This window comes from Squalius cephalus (genome assembly GCF_949319135.1).
Source record: "Squalius cephalus genome assembly, chromosome: 3".
In the NCBI taxonomy this organism is placed as follows: domain Eukaryota; kingdom Metazoa; phylum Chordata; class Actinopteri; order Cypriniformes; family Leuciscidae; genus Squalius; species Squalius cephalus.
The window spans coordinates 24,740,857-24,760,966 of NC_137124.1; the positions used below are offsets into that span (position 1 = coordinate 24,740,857).

Consider the following 20,110-nt stretch of genomic DNA (forward strand, 5'->3'; position numbering starts at 1 on the left):
CACAATTGCTCTGCTGCCTCGCGCAATGTCCCAGCGCATATTATAGGCAGGTCAAATAAAAGGGTGTCCTTTTACACATTCGAGCTGAATTTGATTCGGCTCAGCTGGAGTCGTGTCAGTGTGGAGGGATCAAGTAGTCATTGACTTATCAGGTGGACTGTCGATATTACGCAGAAATCCGCTTTGGAACACTTGGTCCAGTACATTTTAACGGTGATTTAGCGATTATTTTTATCAACAGGTTTTGATTACGCCGTAGACGTTACCTGTTTTATGGAGAGGCCCATGTCGCTCACTGCTCGATTACGTGGCAGGTGTAATTTTACGCGTGAATGTTTTAAGGTCAAGTTTTCTGTTTTAAATAACGCATTAAGCAGGGGTGCAACTTAATCATGTTCATTAAAATATCATTTATTTATTTTATCTTTGCTCGGTTTAGTGGGCTTGTTGATCGCGGTAAAGCTATTGTTGAATGGTTTATGCAAACACGTTTAGGAAACATCACCAGATTTTTAGTAGGCTATACACTGAATTTTAGAGGATTAGTTCAGCATTTTTTTTCTTTGCAATTCTACTAACATTTCGTGTGATTTTAGAAATGTTAAAATAGCTAGATTTTTATGCTATTCAATATGCGATCAGATCTTCTAAAATACATTTTGGGGTGTATATATAGGCTAGCCTATATATTTATTTATACAATTTAATTTAATTATTTCCAATCCCGTCATATTTCTCAATTCATGTAGCCTAAATGTGCACAAACGTCATCAGTTTGCTGGTTTGTTTTTGTCTCGCTTTCTCCATTTATTCTGACTTTTGTTGGTCCAGTTAGAATAAGAGATTTTTTTCCCTGCTGCGTGAATAAGCTGATGTCACGTTCCTAATGGAAGCAAATAGTTGTTAGCAAGGGGCCTGTCGAGACTCGCCTTTTCAGTATATTTTTAACAGCACGGGAATGATTGCAATAAACGTGCTTTTATACAGTAATTTCATTTCAGTAATTTCGTTTTCAAAAGTTCGATATTGTTAAAAAATATGCTGAAATTAATATAGGCTATATATATATAGAAAAAATTATATATATATATATATATATATATATATATATATATATATATATATATATATAATTTTTTCTTCCAGAGTTTACATCACAGCCCTGCTAATTATGCTAATGAAAATCGTGGATGTGGATGAAGACGTTTCTGTTGGCTTTTTTGTACACTCTTCCCAGCTGAGATAGCCTATAGCCTAACGTCTCTCTGCAGAACATTGAATTTACATTTTGAAATCTTATTTCAATATGTACTTTCTTTATTTAGCCTATCAGTTAGAATCGTCTCAGTGTCTCTCTCTCTCTCTCTTTTTTTTTTTTTTTTTTTTTTTTTTTTTTTACACGTGGGAACTGTCTTGCTCTCACTTGACATGCACACACAGTGACTGTGGATCTCTTCCGAACAATGAGTCTGAGACCCATTCAACTGGAAGAGAGAAAGAGAGAGAGAGAAAAAGTTGAACAAAGTCGTATGGGATCATTACGGAGTTCGCGCGGTTATTCATTCTCACAAAAGAACGGACCGGCCGACCCGAGTCCGAAAGCTTACTGCTTTAAGGTCGTATCACATTGTGTTACGTTGAATATAGCCTAAATGACGCCTGTACTTAAAATGTAGGCTACATAGGCTAATACGCGATTGCAATATATAGCCTAGGCTAGCCTATATAGCTTAAAACTATAATGATACAAATAATAAAATCCCATGCGTCTTTCTTTATCATCATATACAACCAACACAGCAAATTAAACTAAACAATCACTGATTTAAGTCACGTGAGTTTTCTTTGACAATTCCAGAGTTAAATATAGATTGTGTTTGCATTATAACCACTTACAGTAATTTTTGTTAGATTAAGTTCACACGACCTTTATAGAATACATTAGGAATCTTTAGTGTGTTCAAACGGCTTTCTCTGTTGTGGCGTTGAAATCAGCTTTCACACAATCCCCGTCTACGGTTTGAAATATCCAATTGATTTTCATCATGCGTAAAATGGGAACGTAAATTATTATCGAAATTTCAATATTTAAGCCTGGCATGTCATTAGAAAAGAGGATATTTTGCAATAAAAAAAAATTAAAGAAAAAGAAAAAAAAAGTCACAATTCAGACGAATGAATGTTGATTATATTAATCAAATGTATAAATTAATCAAATGGGGGGGAAAATGTGACCATCTGTCTTCGAGAATATAAATTGCTGCTTTTTAAACTTCTAGGGCTTCATGGACAGACGGGGCATTGCATCGAATGCTTCAACTCCTAGAGGGATCAGCAAAGAAAAACATAATTATGCTATTTAGCCGGCTGATGTGGTGCAGTGGCAGCTCCATCCCACTCCGAGAGATTAAATATAGCTGCCCCCCTCACCCGCTCTGCTGCCGGGGAAGGACATTAGAGCCAGGGGAATTAAATGAAACCCAGGGGACTTTTCAACTGGAGTGCACAAAGTAAACTATAGAGATTAATGACACGACCTCCGGCTGAATCAAGTCGCTTCCCGTCCTCATGTCTACTACTACTACTACTACTACTACTACTATTATTGTTATTATTCTTATTCTTATTATACATTTCAGATTATAATTCAAGGCATGCTGGAAATATCAGTGCTGTAGAGGATGTGGTTAAAAAAAAATATATCCGTGTTTTTTTATATAGGCCATAGCCTACTTCGTTATTGAATTGAATGTCAATTATATTAATTGTATTAACATTTTATAATAATCATAAAATGTAATGGAACATGTTAAATAATACAATTGCGAACGAACAACAATATAATGATTTGTGATTATGTTCTAGTTAATTGTATATTTGCTAAAATGTTCACCAAAGGTCGGTTATAAATTAGATTTGGTCTTTTGTAATTTGGAGACTGAACTTGCTTTAAAATGTGTAACTAAAACAACTGAAGTATTTATTTATCTGTATTCTTAATTGTAATCTCTGCGTATGATTTTTTTTTTTTTTTTACCTTCGTAACTCTCTCAGTAATTACAAAGTTGTTTTTTAATTATTATTATTTTATATAGGCTAATACGTGTCAGCTATAATATGTTACTCTCATTTACACCCGGCTATATGTGCCTCTTGAAGAAGGTTCGCTCTCTGCTCTCTGTTTCCTAAAGAGTCAGGCCTCGAAATTAAGAGCAAGTGTGACACCTACCTGCGGGTGATGGTAGAGGTGCAGGGCAGTACTAGGGACAGGCCATGCCAGGGGGACATTTGCTTGTCACGGCACCTTGGCTACACTCTTGAAAGCCATCAGCGTCTATAATCCAAAGCACTATTAAGCCTATCCTACCATTTAATGATATAACAGAGCAGTATGCTCCCAGACCCACTCCGCATCGCCGCGCGCCTCTAACCACTTTGCCACGCCTAGGAAATAGTAATGAGGTCTAAATTTGGCATAAAATCGAACTCATTACTGGAGTTCGCCACCTGATTGCTTTGCATATAACACGACGCGGTTGGAATGTAATTGGGTTAAATGACTGCTCGACACTTCTGCCGGTGTTGTCATATCAATATTCATCCGTCGAGCAATCTCTCTGTTTGCAAAAGAGAGATGAGCATTGCCCTGACCGAAGGCTATCGAAAAGAAGAAGAAGAAGAAGAAGAAGAAGAAGAAGAAGAAGAAGAAGAAGAAGAAGAAGAAAAAAAACTTCTGTAAAAACTTAACAGCATCGAACCGACAAATAAAGCATCGTCTTCATGTTTCAGTTTCAATATGTGCCGCCCCTGCTTGTTAGTAGAGGTAAATCAGAATATATAGGCTGCCTGATAATTCCAAGTAGCCTATTATCACGCTGCTGTTCAGAAATAATAATTGTCCTTGTCATGATGTCATTTATCTTCATAAATAATATCGCTTTAAATTGTGCAGCTATCAAATTCTCATTCACATGCGTGCAAATTCCCAAATCAGTCGCTGCACACATTTTCTTTTCCATAATTTACTTCAAAGATAGTGTATTGTCCATTTTAAATACAAAATGCTACATTAAATATACATATTAGTCTTTAATACAAATAGACTCAGGCGGCTGCAGCGTTTAAGACAATTCTTAGAAGTTACATCCTCTTGATTAACAATTCAGAAACTAAGATTTTGAGGATAAGCATTTACTCAGAAAATAATTGTCCTCGGATTTTTTTTTTTTTTTTCTTAATCAGAATGCGTCTTCTTTTGCTTCTTCATTAAGCAACCACAAATAATAAATAAATGTCCGTGTGATTGGCGATGAATCCGGTATTAAATGTTTGACATACCTTTCTTTAGCTCATAAGGTGAGTCTTTACAAAGATCTACCTGTGTTTGGCTTCTTACTTTGCTCTCTCTTACCAGAGCCTCGGCTCTGTTTAAAACAGTCTGGCTTAATCCATTGAAATGTGCCGTTGAGCTGGTGTTGGTGCCGTGGCTGCTGTGGAGGTGTCCGAAAGTGCTATAGTTCGTGTAACCCGGGTAAAAAGGGGACGTGTAGTAAATAGGCCGAGAAAGGACAGTGTTATTAGGGAGAGGGCACTGAGGGGAGGAACGGCTCGGCGAGGCCGCGCTGGCTATGACTGTGCTTTGACCCAGTCCCGCGGCCTGTGGAGCCTCAGTGCTCCCTTTGCACCTGTCCGAAGACGTGGCGATCTCGGCCAGAGACCAGAGTTTGGGTTTGGGCGCCGAAGGGGGAGAATGAATAACAGACGTTACGTTGCTGTTCACCGTGCTCGCGGCGTGGCCCGGTTCTGTGGGCTTTTCTTGCGTAATGAGATCACTCCCTCTCTGTAGGACGGGGGGAGAGGAGGTGGTGGGTTTCGCTTGCTCTGCGAGCAAATCCGTCCGCTCCTCTGTGTCTTTTAATTCCGAGTCTGTCAAAGGTGGATCAAGATCTTTAGCATGAGTCTCGTCTTTAAATCTGTCGCATGGTATCTCCCCTGGGTTGATGAGTTTATGATCTGAAAGCAAAAAAAAAAAAAAAAGAAAAGAAAAAAGATTTGATTAAGCAAGACTGGTCGAAATTAACATTTATTTTTTTGAAGATGAGACAAATATCACATCATTATTTTAAACTGTTGTATAGTTTTACTGTTTAAAAAAAATCTCATTCAATTCATGTACCCATTTCTGTGCAAAGTTGTTTAATATTTGACATTCATATGATAATAATAATAATAATACTTATTATTATTACTATTAATATTATTATAAATAGGCTGTTGTTATTATAGCTATAAATGAGATGCCGTGCGCCAGCTGTGCCCTTATTATGCAGCTCAAGATAAATGATGTGCAAAACACCATACGTCACCAGCAATTCTCAGTCCATAAGAAGTCAAATTAGAGGAGTTCAAGGTGATTATTATTTAAAGCAATTCTCCCATTATAAATAATATACCACCATTAACCAGCAATCAATTTTGCGCCCGGAGTGGAAACGACTGCGATGAAAAATTGATGATTTTTCCACAGACCTGCCTCTGTGTCTGTGGAGTCTCCCTTGTCCGTGGGCTTGTTTGGCTCGTCGTCGTCGTTTTTCTCTAGATCAATGTTTTCGTCCTCTTCCTCGTCCTCGCTCCGGTTCCGTGGGGTCCAGGTCATCTTGTTCTCCTTCTTTAGCCTCCGCCTGGCGTTGGCGAACCAGGTGGACACTTGAGTGAGGGTCATCTTAGTGATGATGGCCAGCATGATCTTCTCGCCTTTGGTGGGGTACGGGTTTTTCCGGTGCTCGCTAAGCCAAGCTTTCAAAGTGGCTGTGGCGTCCCGGGTAGCATTCTTGCGGTAAGCTGGGTCTCCATACGGGTACGAGCCTAAGGGAGCAGCGTAAGGATGATACCCTATAGATCCGGCCATGCCTGTCGTGTGGTCATACGGGGAGCTCTGAAAAGAGCCAAATCAATTGTTTTATTAGCAAAATATCACTTTATGGACAGACACCTGCGCACAATGAAGGATCGGTTACAGATCACTAACGCAAACACACCATAAACAAACACGCACACACATGCATGCCACAAACACACTTTAAATCTAATTAATCAAAATGGTAAAGTGCAAGGCCGCAGGGCCACGTATTCTCTATTTTTTTAGTTGCCTCATTCCCTCCAGCAGGAATGATTGTGAAATGCAATTTCACAACGTTCTCTCAAAAATCCCTCCTCTTTGTTAACGATCATAAATCGTTATTCGACAGCGATACTTACTTTTGACAATGTTTATTTTCAGATTAGCCAGCTAATTAGAAGTTGCAGCGTTATGTTGGGTCATCTGACATTGTTGTGCACGCATTGACCAGCGCTGACCTATGTGCACGCAATTCACATTTAAATAGCCGGTAGAACATGTGTCCTTTTAAGTAGCCTATTTGACTAAATACACGGTTAAGACAAGTGGGGAGCAACTGATCATTTATTCCCTTTGAAACCAATAATATTGTTTGGCTGCTGCCCACAGAACCGAGGAAATCGTGTTGTCACAAATAAACACAATATAATAATAATAATAATAATAATAATAATAATAATAATAATAAATAAATAAAAAAATACGTGAAATTATGTATGTATGTTTTTCTGTTTGCATTGAATTCGGAATTAACTGCTTCATTTACTGTGTAGAAAATAATATCAGTCTATGTGATGTAATGTTTATTTTAGAACAATTTCTGGTTGTTTTAAAATGTTGTCCTGTATTATGTATTATTTAAAGTGTCATGAAACCTAACCAAATTCCGCGAATGCATATTTGATAGTTAAAACCGCAGATCTTGCGCAAATGATTACATTGTGTCTCATTCTTGCAGCAGAATATGCATTACAACGAAGCATAACAATGCATCCACCCAACTTCCAAAAGTAGAAAAATACACAGGACCGTGAATAAAGCGCACTCACCACATAAGAAGTGAAAGTGGCGGCGGCGGCCGCATCAGCACTGTACGGGAGATGAGAATTGTAGCCTGGCGAGGCGCTGGTGAACGCTGTAGATCCGGCATAGGGAGCGAAAGCTGAGCCAGAGGAAGATCTCCCTAGCTCATCTGTCCGGGGTCCCGATATCACGCTTGTACTGTAGGCAGGACAGGAATAGAGTGCCAAAGAGGCGGATGGCTGATACAAGTAGCCCTGAGGGTACGCCATGGTGAAGATCCAAATATAAGCTTCTCACTTGAGTTCTTCTCCCTCAAACTCTCACGCGCTCTCCGCGCTCGCTCATAGAGTTCCGAGTAAACAGACCTCCGTCCCGTCCTCCTCACGTTGATAGCAGTGATGGGAATTAAAGAGGACGACGAATGCATAGACTTCACACTCGTTAATCAGTCGTTGTCAGACTCACACGCGGATTTTCGAGGAGCTCTCTCACCCTCTGCGCGCGCTGTGACTCTCATGCCGAGCGCGCGGGACAAGTTTTTTGCTCTCGGATGGGGCTTTGCTTCGGAGAGTGTCCTGCCAGGATGCTAAGTTGGAAATTGAGGATTCTGACGCCTACTATGAGCCTCTCGCTCCTCCTCTCGGGGTGTAGTCATCGAAGGAAAGGCAAGCTGGAGCTGGGTTACAGCAGCCCAACTTGAATCGATTCTCTCTCTCTCTCTCTCTCTCTCTCTCTCTCTCTCTCTCTCTCTCTCTCTCTCTCTCTCTCTCTCTACATTCGTACCCTGCTGGCACTCACTAACAATCTCCCCCGCTATCCCCATATTTTTGTCTCTAACAAGCCTCATTGCCTTAGACTGAGCAGCTACAGCCCCTGGATGGCGGTCTCATGCGAGCCAGTACATCAACTTCAACTTTCCTCATTTTCTAAATACACGAAGCCTTCATTTTCACACATGATTAATAACAAATGGACTGTTACCTTTCTGGGACGGCTTGCTAAATACGACGGGAGACGCTACAAGTACTGTTTGCAGTTCTTTATCCTCCTTGGTTTTGTGTGTTCTCGGCGCTCATTTTAAGCTTGTAGAGTTTTTTTATTTTTTTGTTTTTTTTTTCCAAGAATACGCAACAGTCGGTGATCCATCCATCCACTAAGTCAGCTGAACACGGACCTGCATTTGGGGGAGATTGTCTATGTTATTACCTCATTGTATAAATTTACCGCTTGAAAAAAAATGTGCTCACATCGTTTTCGCAAAGCTATTTTACAGAAACAAAGCGGCGAAAGTGAGTGCGCGCTTATCAAATCTCAGTGAGAAAGTGAAGAAGTAACTTTTGACAGGTGTTAACTGATTTGTCCGCTAGACAGTTTTCGCCTTAGATCCCGGAACAAACCAGATCTTCTTCTCCTTTACACCAAAGCCCCAAGCGCAGACAGATTAAGACCATATGAACCACGGCAAATCCACCACGACCAGGGGCTCTAAGCCCTTTTGATTCAAACAGATATATTCCTCTGTGGCGGAGGATATCCTCATGTATTTTGTTCTATTTGCTCGCAGACTGTATTGTGTGCGTCTAGCATGCTCAAAATGGAGATACGATCAATTTAAAATGCATTAAGATGAAACGGATTTTATTTTTATTTACTGTAGCCTATCATCACAACAATATACTAATTAGATTAATACTAATACTAAATTTCTACTAAATCAATCTAGAAATCAATAGCCCATTAAAAGGTACGCTAAATGTAATCAGTGTTTATTATAATTTAGTTTCATAATTTAAGTGCCGCAACACATAGGACACACACATAATTTCCATAGAATTACCCTTACGCTATTACAAACTGCAGGTGAACTGATAAATAGGCCTACATGCGATGTTTATGATTAATAAAAATAAAAGACTAAACAAACAAAAACATAAGTGGTGGCTGAGGAACTTCACGCAGGAGTCTGTGAACTGGCTCACTTGTTAAAGTCTCTCTGAGCCGAAAGGGATCGCTGTAGGCGCTGCTACAGAGAGTGTGCATGAGGTCACGTGTTACTGCACTCTGAAGAGTAAAGAATGATGACGCTCAAACTCAGTGGACCAATGCTAAGTTCAAAGCAAAACAATCTGAAGACATACGAAATTGTCTACTGTGATAGTGAAGACGTTTTTATTATTTCTGCACCACCCGTGAGTGTTAGAGTTGAAGGACATGAACCAGAATTAAAATATAGTTTGAGTAGCTTACTTATTTCGTTCCTTGTCAGTTCATGAGGAAAAAGAAATAGCCATACACGTGTTTATTGTCATTTTACATTTCGAATCTATTGCATATAACATAAAGCATATGCCATATCAAATCTAACCTCATTCACTTTTATTATTATTATTATTATTTTTTTATTTTTTTTTTATTTTTTTTTTTGCTGAAACATAGTGGAAGTGACCATTGCACAGTCAGCTTTAAATAACGTTCCAGTTTTGTTGTTTTTTAATGCTATAGCGTACCAGTTTCCAAGGATAGCCTACCTGGGAGTAGCAGCATTTAAATGACGTCAATATTCATTGATAGAGTATTATTGGCAGTATAATGAGTTCCTCTTCACCAATAGGATTCGATAAGCAGTCTGTTTAGCCATAGTGGAGGGGTGAATGAAAGAAAGCATGGAAAGAGAAATGCAGCAGTCACATTCTTCACGCGCTGACAGAAAGGTAGGAAACTGCTTATTTAACTTAAATCACATATAATAGCCTAATCAAAGCAGTCGTGTATAGGCTGACGAAAAACAGCACTTTTAAAACATTATGTTTTAGCATAGGTGGTCTTGTATTGAAATAGTTCGTGCCTTATTTTCTCGAAATGCTCCCGTGAACTCCCAGACTGGACGGCAAGGGGAGGTGTAGGCTTATGTTAGGTTATGTGCTCTCACTGATGTATCAGTTTTGCTTGTTTTATGACGGACGCTTATGTTTCCAATTATGCATGTTTGTAACGAGGCGTGCAGATATGCAAGAGTCTGAATCTTTGCACAATAATGCAATTGTCTGTCAAATGAAATATAACAGGGACGACCAAAAAAAAAAAGAAGAAAAAAAAAAGTAGGGGTAGGGGGGAGGTATTTCAAGTGGTGCTTTTTCACCAAAATGCCTGGGGGAAACGACGTAATTTAATTTGGATTTAGAAACTATTATTAGAAAGCATTATCTATTGTAGCAGACTAATTGCTTCTCGCGTTCGCGCGCAGAATGCGCTGGTTAAACAAAGTTAGTTAACGTGAAGTGCATGACAGGTTTCCTCGAGGCACAAGGTTAGGCGTGTCTCTCCCGACAGCAACGGGCAGCCGGTAACGTGTAGCCTACCTCTCTTTCTGTCCCCCTCAAACGGATTTTAGCCACTTCAAATCTGCCTTAAACCGATTAGTTGACGCCAAATATTCTTTGATGTATTAGCTAAGGGGTTTTGCCACTTGGAAGCCAATTGAAATTCTAAACAGTCCGCCGCTAATGCTTTGGGGAGATCCGTGGCGAATAATGGATGTGATTTATTTTTGACCTTGCCATTTTTATGAAATGATTAAACACATGTGCACAAGTAAATCCTATCCCCCAAGCAGCACTGCAACATAATAATAATTATAATAATAATAATAATGCATATTATTATTATTATTGCAATAAACAGCTAATATATATATATATATATATATATATATATATATATATATATATATATATATAAAAACACCTTTGAAACAACAATTTGAAAGGAAAAAAAATACTATTTTATTAATCATATATATATATATATATATATATATATATATATATATATATATATATAGCCTATATATATATATATTAGGAAGTTTGTACTTTCTTGATGCTTGTAAACAACTTAATTCTTACCAAAACCTGTTGACTTGAGTGCAAGTTTTCACTCATAACAATGTAGCTTGTAATGGAGCGCTTCTAACCATGATCCAAATATCTATGTAGAGCACAAAATCAAAAGGGGCAACGCTGATCCTTTAAAAGAGAAATCTAAATCTGTCAGTACTCTATAGGTTTGCCAAATACCTTTTATTGAAACCACCAGATTGTTGATGCAGGAGCTCATTTATTTTAAACATGATTACCCTGGTATTTTTTTTTTCTGCCCCCTGGAACAGGTGTGAAAATATCATGAGGGAGTTCTAGCAGATTTAATCGACTTGCTGATTCTCATCATGATAGCCTTTAACACCCCAGTCAATTTTAAAGTGTTCATATGGCAGAGATAGACTGGGTCCCCGGGTCCCCCGGCTGTGGCTCCATATTCCCGGAAGTCTTCCTTGGAGGCCCCTGATGACTGACAGGCCGTTAGCCAGGCTAAACCATGTGATGATGAGCTTTTTATGAGAATGGATTTAGAATTGAGAGATTTCAGACAAAGATTGTGTGCATTTTTCTCTCTCGTTCTTTCTGTCTTTCTCTCATCTCCCTCCCCCGTCTCTCTCTCTCTTTCCCCCGCCAGCCGGCTAGATTATGATTGATTTGGTTGAAATGGATTGTAGGAAGCAGACATTGATTTCTCAATGACTTCTCACCCAAAAATATTTAACGTTGTATCCAGAACGTAGAAATCTCAGTATCCAACATTCTCTCTCCTCTCTGTGTCATTCTCTGCTCTGGAGCGAGAAAGCACCGTAATGCAGTCTAGTCAACGATGAGACAAATGACCTGTAATGTTATTTTGAAATGAGTCAGTAAGCTGAGGGACTAAAGGAGTATTGATTGAGCCTAATGAGGATTGAGTGTAAGGAAAACAAGCTTTTCAGGGTTTTGCCGACGCATCTCTTATCAGCACACAACAATTTAATGCACTCTCTACAGCAGTACTACTGCAGATGCCTGAGTCTTGTACGGCTCATTTGCTGTCTTATAATATTAAATCAGACACCAGAAGCCTGTATGTGCACATATGTAAACACTGTTATGATCAAATGGTTGCAGGAAAGCATTGTTACTAAAAACTCATCTGACAACATATTTTGTGAAAGAAGGAAAGAGCCTTTTGGCATAGGTGCATATTTTAATATAACTTTGAAGTTATGAATATACAAAGAGTTACACAGAAGCTGCTTTACCGAAGGACTGGTATTGCAGCTATTGAAACAGAACTTAAATGAGTGGTGTTTTTAAGCAGAATTGTATTAGCTTTGTGTGCAATGACAGAATGAACCCTGTCATGGATTTGAGCAACTTCTAAATCTGATGTAGTATTAGTAGAAGCAGTCTTGGAGGATCTTGATAGGGATTTATGCATAATTTTACAGGGTCTTTACATTGACAAATATGAATAATATTAGAATATTTATTGATTTTAAGTAGGGTTTTGTTTGAATGATAAAATGTCTTTTACATGTCTTTTATCTCCGAGTAATCAAATTAAAATGTAATTAAATGGTGTATACAGCCAATAGTATTAATTCTAGCCACAAGCGCAATAAAGGTGAAATGCTTGGAAGGGTGTTTATAATTTATTCCGGTACAATCTTCCTAAATATGTGTCATTTCTGGTTAGGGTGAATTCTACAGGTTGTATTTAAATCTAAGATTCTTAGATTAGTCCACGCTAGAGGTTTACAGAAAGTTAATCATCTGCGGTAGAACAATGTATCTTGTTTATGTATATTATATTATTTACAAGTCTCAGTCTTTCTTAAATGTCTCACTGAGACTTAAACTCTTAGCAGTCCCTGATCTGTCAAAATGCCCTTTAATTGGTGTGAGAAAACAAGCGGTCACAGTTGTTTTATATCTCACTGCATCTGCAGTTGTCTGTGCCATGCTAAAATGACCTCCAGAGGATTTCAGTAAATGTAATTAAACTTATTTATCTCTAAACCGCTTTGGCTTGTTTATTCATTCCGGTACTGTAAGATGTTAGCTGAAATGCTACTTTAATTTTTTTAATGTGGTTTCACAATAACTAAACGTACCATAAACTTTAATAATGGAAGGTCAAGTTGTTGAAAATGAACGGTATAGGAGATTTGAGAAATGTTTACCTGGAGTGTTTTTATATATAATCCCAAACTGCTTTGTCACTGCAGTAGCACCCGTGTTTTGCTATGATCACACCATTCGGTGCACTCTTTCATCCACAGATCATTCTCTTTTTAAGCGAAGCTCTCCTGCCGTCCCATTGGTCAGCGTTGTGCCACGCCCACTGTCCACCCAGACAGTTGGTTCCCGGGCCTGAGGTTCGAGCGAGTCGTTTAGAGGCCCCCGGTTGCAGGTAATCAGCTGAAGCTGCTGCATAATTCTTAGGAGGGGTTGTGTTCTGCTCTCCTCTTCCGTGAGCAGCGGCGTGTTGTTGTTTTGTTTTCTCTGAGCAGCTCTTTGATGCCATATCCTCTTACAGTTGCTCAATGCCAGCAGCCATGTTTCATAAACATCCAACGGAAAACATCCTCTGCATTTGAAATGTAGATGGCTTTCTCTGCCTGCCTCTCTGCATACTGTACTTGCCCTCTCACATTTTCTCCCCATCGCTTTCTCGCAGCAGAGGTGTTGGGTTTCTCTTCTCTGCCTTTGATACGTTCGAACAGCTACCCGATCAAGCCTCAGCGTTTTGGGTGTCAGGTGTAATGTGTGGCAACAACAATGCGAGCAAGGCCTCATTCCCCATTTGCTCCTCATTAGGATGATATCACTGAGGTGCCGGATCCAAATGAGCTGTTTTGTTATGCTGTGATAGCACATGATACAGCCTCTCGTTATATATCAGCCAATTTCAGGAGAATGCTGACCAGTACTATATAAATATACATTCTTATGGAGTTGTTTATTTTGAAGTTTAATGCTTTAATGAGGCTATAGTCCTTGAATAGTAATTATATAGAAATCATAATGAAATGTATGTCAAATGTTAAAGGAGCACAGCCTAAGAAATTGAAATTCTCCATAGACGTTTCCTAGAGTCTGTTTCTCTACACCTGGCCAGGCGTATCTGTAGTATCTGTCCATATGCCTCTGAGGTACTTCGCCATTGTGTTTGTGTGAGTCTATTTCCCAATCGTAGCATTCAAGCATTTGACTTTTGTTGCTTGGGGCCCAGGCATTATTTGCTGATGATCTGTTTGCATAACCCTCTTCCTTGCCTCTCTTCTCCCTCAGGGAGGATGGATTTTAGTGTGACACACTGGTATCTGCGGGTGTGCTCACCTTTCATTCCCCATAAGCATCTGTAGCCCAGAGAAATGTGGTTCCACCCTCGCAATAAAAATATGGCAGTGAGATCAAAGAGCCACTCGTCTCACCTTTGCTCACTCTCTAGTCCCATCACTACAAAACCAGGAAGTGCTCATATTAGACTCTACTTAAAGAGATAGTTCACCTAGAAAGGAACATTCTGTCATTATTTAAGGCCTGTTTACACCAAGGACGATAACTATAAAAATAACGATAAAGCTATAGTTCTAAATATAAAAGAATAGCAGAGTCCAGCATTTAAAGCACTAGATATAATAATAAGCGAAGATAGCGCTAGAACAATATTGTCGACTGGTGCGGATGCTAATATAGTTATTGTTATAGATATCATTGTGTAAACGTATCATTCTTCCTTTACTCACCCCCATGTTATTTCAAACATGTGTGACTTTCTTTCTTCTGCAGAACACAAAAAATATATATATTTTGAAGATGTGTTTTAATCTATAGAATGAATGTCAATGGGATCATTTGTATGGCCAAAAAAAATGAAAAAAAGGTTTTTAAAAATATCTTCTTTTGTGTTCCATAAGAGAAAGTAAGTCATACAGGTTTGGAAAAACATGAGGTTGAGAAAATAATGACAGATTTTAAATTTTTGGGTGAAATATCTTTTAAAGTATAGGCATCTCAATTCTTTAATTGTGCTAAAAAATAAGAATTCCAGAATCTTTTTTTTAACGATTGAAGGGTATCAGACTGTTTTATAATTTTTCATTTCAAAGAGCAATACTGTTGTTTTTAGTGTAATAATAATTAAGCACAGCAACCCACTATCAAAACATTGCTTGTCGTCTCAGACATATTTGTTTCCCTGTAGCCTGTTAATGAAGGCAAAGGAGCAATGTGTGTGCAGACTGTGTAACTCGTGAAGTGTGTCTCTATGCAGATGAGATGCTCTTCAGACAACATCAGTGTGTGAGCAGCACACCGTGTAATGACTGTGGCAGAAGCCTCGGTTCTCATAGCTTAACATGGCGCACTCACCACGCAGCTATATTTGCCAACGCTAGGAGAATCTGTTGAAAAGCAGGGTCTTCGTCTGAATATTTTGAGTGAGGGCTAAGGAGGGAAAGTTAAGAGGGTCGTCCATGCGGGAGACAGTAGAGGTGCGCAGAGGTGAAGGCTGTGCTTCCGTCCTTGAGGGAGCCCATTTAAAAAGCGCTTTGAAAGTGAAGCTAGACAGCACCAGGAGTCATCTCGCTGACTGGTGCTGTGAGCGAGAGAGGGAAAGATTGAGGTGCTTGGGAGGGATGGCTTTCCACATGAAACATCTTGTGTTTTCACAGGCCGAATTTACTGGAGTAAATATTCACCGAATGCTCGTTTTCCTCACCTTTCATTCTGTGTGTTCCTTTTGTGTGTGCTTTTCTTTCTCTCACACAGGTCCTGATGGGGAGAGAGAGGGAGTGGGAGGGAGACAGAGCTAGAGAGAGAGCAAGGGAAAGCCCATAATTCTGTAATGCCCATTAGCGAGATTTCACGCACTCTCTCTGATCTGACTCACTGACAGAAGCCTCTAAGAGACTATAATGAGAATGTTTGGCAGGATTCTGGATGTGTGTGTGTGTGTTGTATCAGTGTCTAGGTGAATGCAGTTTTTATGTGCACCACTCATCAGCTGTGACAGAAAATATTTGATATGATTCATGCACCCACACATTCCCCTCACACATTATTATTCTTTGACATTTTTCTTTGTATGTTTTTCAACATTCAAACACATTAAGGGATGTATACTGAAATTATGGTCAAAATCTATAAGCTAATCTATAAGATAATATAAGATAGGCCTATTTTTTTATGTTATATCTGATAATTGGAAAATATTAAAATTCTATTCACTACTATTTTGCCCAAGTAAATTAAAATCATTTTAAATGCTACATGGGAATTTAGGCATCACAACAATGCAATATACACTATGAAAAATGTATATTTATTTTGATATTTGCTGAATATTGCATCTAACCGTGTTATTACATTATTATTTTTTTTTATATATATATAATTAGATGATGACAAAGGCAATCAAAATATTCCCCCAAAAAGCAAACCCCAAAAAAGTTGATTTACTCTTGTGTACTTATAGTATGACAACTAAAATCAAATCAAATCAAGAATCAAATTGACTCTGAGTCTGAATAGATCTAGACCAACATATTATACTCATTAAAATTGTGAACATGTTTAAACCCTCCATCAGATTGCTGTCAAAGTGACATGTCTGTATTTATTATGAAATATTTACAGTCCTCCTTTAATTCCTTAAGTGGCTAATAGTGGCAAAAATGACTAAAAACACCCATCCGCTGCTTTCTCCCTCTCTCTCACACGCTCTCTCGTTTTATTTTACACAAATTAGCTTTAGTCCTGGAGGGCAAAATGACAAGAGGTTACTGGGAGACTATGTGTTTAATTAATTGAAAAATGCTCAAATTGCTTTTACAGTTGTTATTGGAGGTGAAAAAATGGAATCCATGTTGCCAGTACTCAGGCGTAATTAGCTCCTGAGGGAGTTGGATATTTAGCATTAGCAATGTTGCTGCACTTAGGACACAAATTTCTATTTTGATAATGAAGGGCCGGGGCTGTCGTTGAGGACAGCTGTAGTTTGAGGGGGTGGGGGTGTTGAGGGTTTTGAGGTCCTGTGCAAAAGAGAGAGACACCCTGTCTGCTCTCCCTCTCTCTCTCCCCTCTCTCTCTCTCTTCTTTCTGTGTGTATGTGTCTGTGAAATGGCAGCAAGGGCTCCCAGGGGCCACACATTACCCAAAGTATTTAAGTTTCCAATTAAACTGAGAACCAGCTACCACTGCAACAAGCTTGGAATGAGCCAATGAGATTCCACAATCATCTCAGGGAAACTGTGGCCCATAGAAGAGGAGGAAAGGACGAAGGATGGGGATAACATAGGAGAAAATCCTTTGTTTATTCAGACTTTAACTTTATTTAGACTACTTTTTTTTCAGTACGGATATGGTTGGGAGGGAGAGGAGGCAAGAGGGAGTGTGAAGAGAAAGAGAGAAGGGAGAATACAAGACTTTAATGATCTGCTGTGGAGAATCAGTGTGGAGTCCTTGGAGACTGCTGGGCTAGTTTGAAGCAGCATGGTCTCATTTGGATTGGACTGAGTGTGGCAGTCCTACTGAGCTCTTATACCATGCTGTCTAAATGCCTGCCTGCTACCGCCTCTAACTGCCTGCTTGTGTGTGTGTGTGTGTGTGTGTGTGTGTGTGTGTGGAGACATATATCATGTGGATTGCATACAGGACGTGTGAAAGAATAAGTCTGCTCTGTTAAGTTCCGCTGTTAAACCATAATAATTTCCACCTTAGTCAATGTGTCTAATAGTCATTTCTGTCTATCATTTTGTTTGACAGCAACTTTGATTGTGCTCACACAATCTTTGCTATTTCATTTTTATTTATTTTTTGTTATGCTAAACTAACAAAATGACAAAACATTACGTTACAAAAATCTACAAAAACAGCAATTCAGTGTCTTGCAAATAACACTCCACATGCAATACAGATGAAGCAAGAATTACACAATACACTACTATGCATAAATATGCATATTGTAGCAAATACAATTTGAAGTCAATTGTTTGTTTTTTAAACAAGTATTTCATTATTAAATATTATTTTGAATTCAAAGAATAAAAGTCACTTTTTCTGCTGTAGGAATTATTTTCTTCACTGATATTGTTGCAATGCATTTGTGTCAGTCCTGTGTTTATGATACCTTAAAATGATTCCTACGGAGTCAGATTACAAGGCTATGGAACTGATGTAGTTTCACTGTAAAATGCTGGTATGTGATAGCTGTACAGGTAAACCTCACTCCCCTGGCCTCAATATAGGCACGCTGACGTCTGACACTGGGGTTGCGGTCTTTAACCACTTCATTAGAGAGCGCGGCTCCCATGCAGACTATAGTTTGAGCCCTACTTAGAAGTCTGACCACCGACCGGTTAAACATATATTGTTGTAGTCTGCAGGTTGGCAATTGAGTATTCTTGCAAAAACGGTTTTGTTCTGAAAATAATAAATATATAAAATTAAATATTTGTATACGATAACTTTTTTTTTCTTTCTGTAAAAATAACTAAAGAGTGGAGGCTACTATGAAATAGCTGTGTCCCCTCCTTGTGCTGGGAGTTTTATTAAGGTTCTAAAATTCTGTCATCATGTGCTTAATTATTGTGTGTGTGTGTGTGTGTGTGTGTGTGTGTGTGTGTGTGTGTGTGTGTGTGTGTATATATATATATATATATATATATATATATATATATAGTAATAATAGTATAGGAAATATAGGAAAAACAGATCACAATTATATAATTGAGATGCCTATACTTATACTAGGGATATTTCAAACAGAAGTAAACATTGTCATTATTTACTCGCCCTTTTTTTCGTTCCAAACCTGCATGGCTTTCTTCTGGAACATAAAAAAAATATATTTTGTTGATATGAATGTTGATAGCCAAAGCATTTTGGTGACTATTTTGTTCCTGATAGATTGACATCCATAATTGTATGGACAAATTAAAACAAACACTGAGACATTTCTCAAAATATCATCTTTTGTTTTCCACAGAAGAAAGAAAGTCATACAGTTTTGGAATGTAAATAATGAACGAATTTTCATCTTTATGAACTATCCCTTTAATGGAGAAAATATAGTTAAATGACTGTCCTTTTACATCCTAGACACCATGCCCATTGTACAGAAAATATGCTAATTGGGGCAATGGGAACTGAGACATGGGGTTATTTAATTTCCCAGGGTGCACTGGGCTTAGCAGAGATGACAGAGAGGCTGAGGCAGAGTGTAACGGGAGCTTCACCGCAGCAGCCCTGCTCTGGGCTTCCAACCGACAGAGGAGCACCGTGAGAAAGACAGACGGAGAGAGAGAGAGAGAAAGAGAAGGAAAGTAGACCTCTGAGCTGCGACTCTTGTTCTGTAAAGCGCACATCATTAAATGATATAATGTTACTGTCAGTTTGTCATGCAATAGTGTCAACGAAAAAACTTTACAAGACTGGTGCCAAAAATTAAGAGATTGAGAGCGAGAGACAAACAGGACCTTGCCAATCATTCATCATTGTCTCACTTCCTCTCTCTCCTCTCTTCACAGACTTGCTCTTTTTGTGTGCGCTACCCAGAATTCCTTGTGACATTTGTTGTGTGAAGATTACTCACTGGCCCGTAGCCTAGTGTAGCACAACAGTGATGGTTTTAAAGACACGGAGTTGGAGCTGTCCCAGCCTCGACACCTCACCCACAAACTGTGCCTCCTGTCAACCCCCACGGGCACCTATTGTGGTGAATCAGTGACCGTGCCATTCCTTCTTTCTGCTCTTCTCCAACAAATGATAAACTAAGTGGGAAAAAAAGACAGAATGGAATGAAGAAGAAAAGAAGATCCAGAGCATGTTGCCTTTTGGCTGGATTCGTTCAAGACAATGCAAGTGCTGGACCATCATTTTCAAATGCACTGAACAAATGCAATAGACCAGAGTACTGACAGGTTTCATCACACAAACAATTCATTATTGCTTTTCTTGCTACAGCCTGGTTTAATGAAAATGAATGTAATGTTTCAATAGATATTAGAAATACCTAAATATTATAAAATAAATGCATACAACAATTAATACACAAATTATAAAAAATAAAACTTGATTTTTTTTTAATCTATTCAAATATATAATACTGTAGATATTTTGCCAGAATGTTTTTTTTTTTTTTTCAGCTTCTGTTTTTCAGTATGACAAATAACAACGACAGACCAGCAAAAAAACAAAGCAGAATAACCAAGAATAGGTCTTGTTTGACGGATTGACAAACTCGAAAAGCTGAAGAATTGATGATTTGCACTTTTAATCCAGTGATAAACTCACGTTCAAGGATATGGAAGTAAAA

The 20,110-nt window shown here is 38.6% G+C and overlaps 1 protein-coding gene and 1 long non-coding RNA gene across 3 annotated transcripts; one reads left to right on the forward strand and one right to left on the reverse strand.

The window, feature by feature from the left end:
- Positions 1-1,223: 1,223 nt before the first annotated feature.
- irx5a (iroquois homeobox 5a) lies at positions 1,224-7,596 on the reverse strand. The gene is made up of 3 exons (XM_079868016.1): positions 6,949-7,596; positions 5,530-5,935; positions 1,224-5,013 (listed from the first exon to the last, which is right to left on the reverse strand). Exons 1-3 carry the CDS (start codon positions 7,189-7,191, stop codon positions 4,322-4,324), a joined length of 1,341 nt encoding a protein of 446 aa, XP_079724142.1. The 5' UTR covers positions 7,192-7,596; the 3' UTR covers positions 1,224-4,321.
- Positions 7,597-9,480: 1,884 nt separating this feature from the next.
- LOC307156579 lies at positions 9,481-19,830 on the forward strand. 2 transcript variants are annotated; one of them, XR_013820737.1, is made up of 3 exons: positions 9,481-9,633; positions 13,071-13,201; positions 19,323-19,830. It is a non-coding gene; the product is annotated as an uncharacterized lncRNA (long non-coding RNA). The 2 variants fall into 2 exon arrangements; XR_013820738.1 differs by lacking the exon at positions 19,323-19,830 and adding an exon at positions 18,971-19,106.
- Positions 19,831-20,110: the final 280 nt, after the last annotated feature.

Coding starts and splice junctions, on each gene's coding strand:
- irx5a (XM_079868016.1), bottom strand. CDS start 7,191: ATGGCGTACCCTCAGGGCTACTTGTATCAGCCATCCGCCTCTTTGGCA. Junction 5,936..6,948: donor CCACTTTCACTTCTTATGTG/GTGAGTGCGCTT, acceptor GGCTCTTTTCAG/AGCTCCCCGTATGACCACAC. Junction 5,014..5,529: donor CTCCACAGACACAGAGGCAG/GTCTGTGGAAAA, acceptor TTTTGCTTTCAG/ATCATAAACTCATCAACCCA.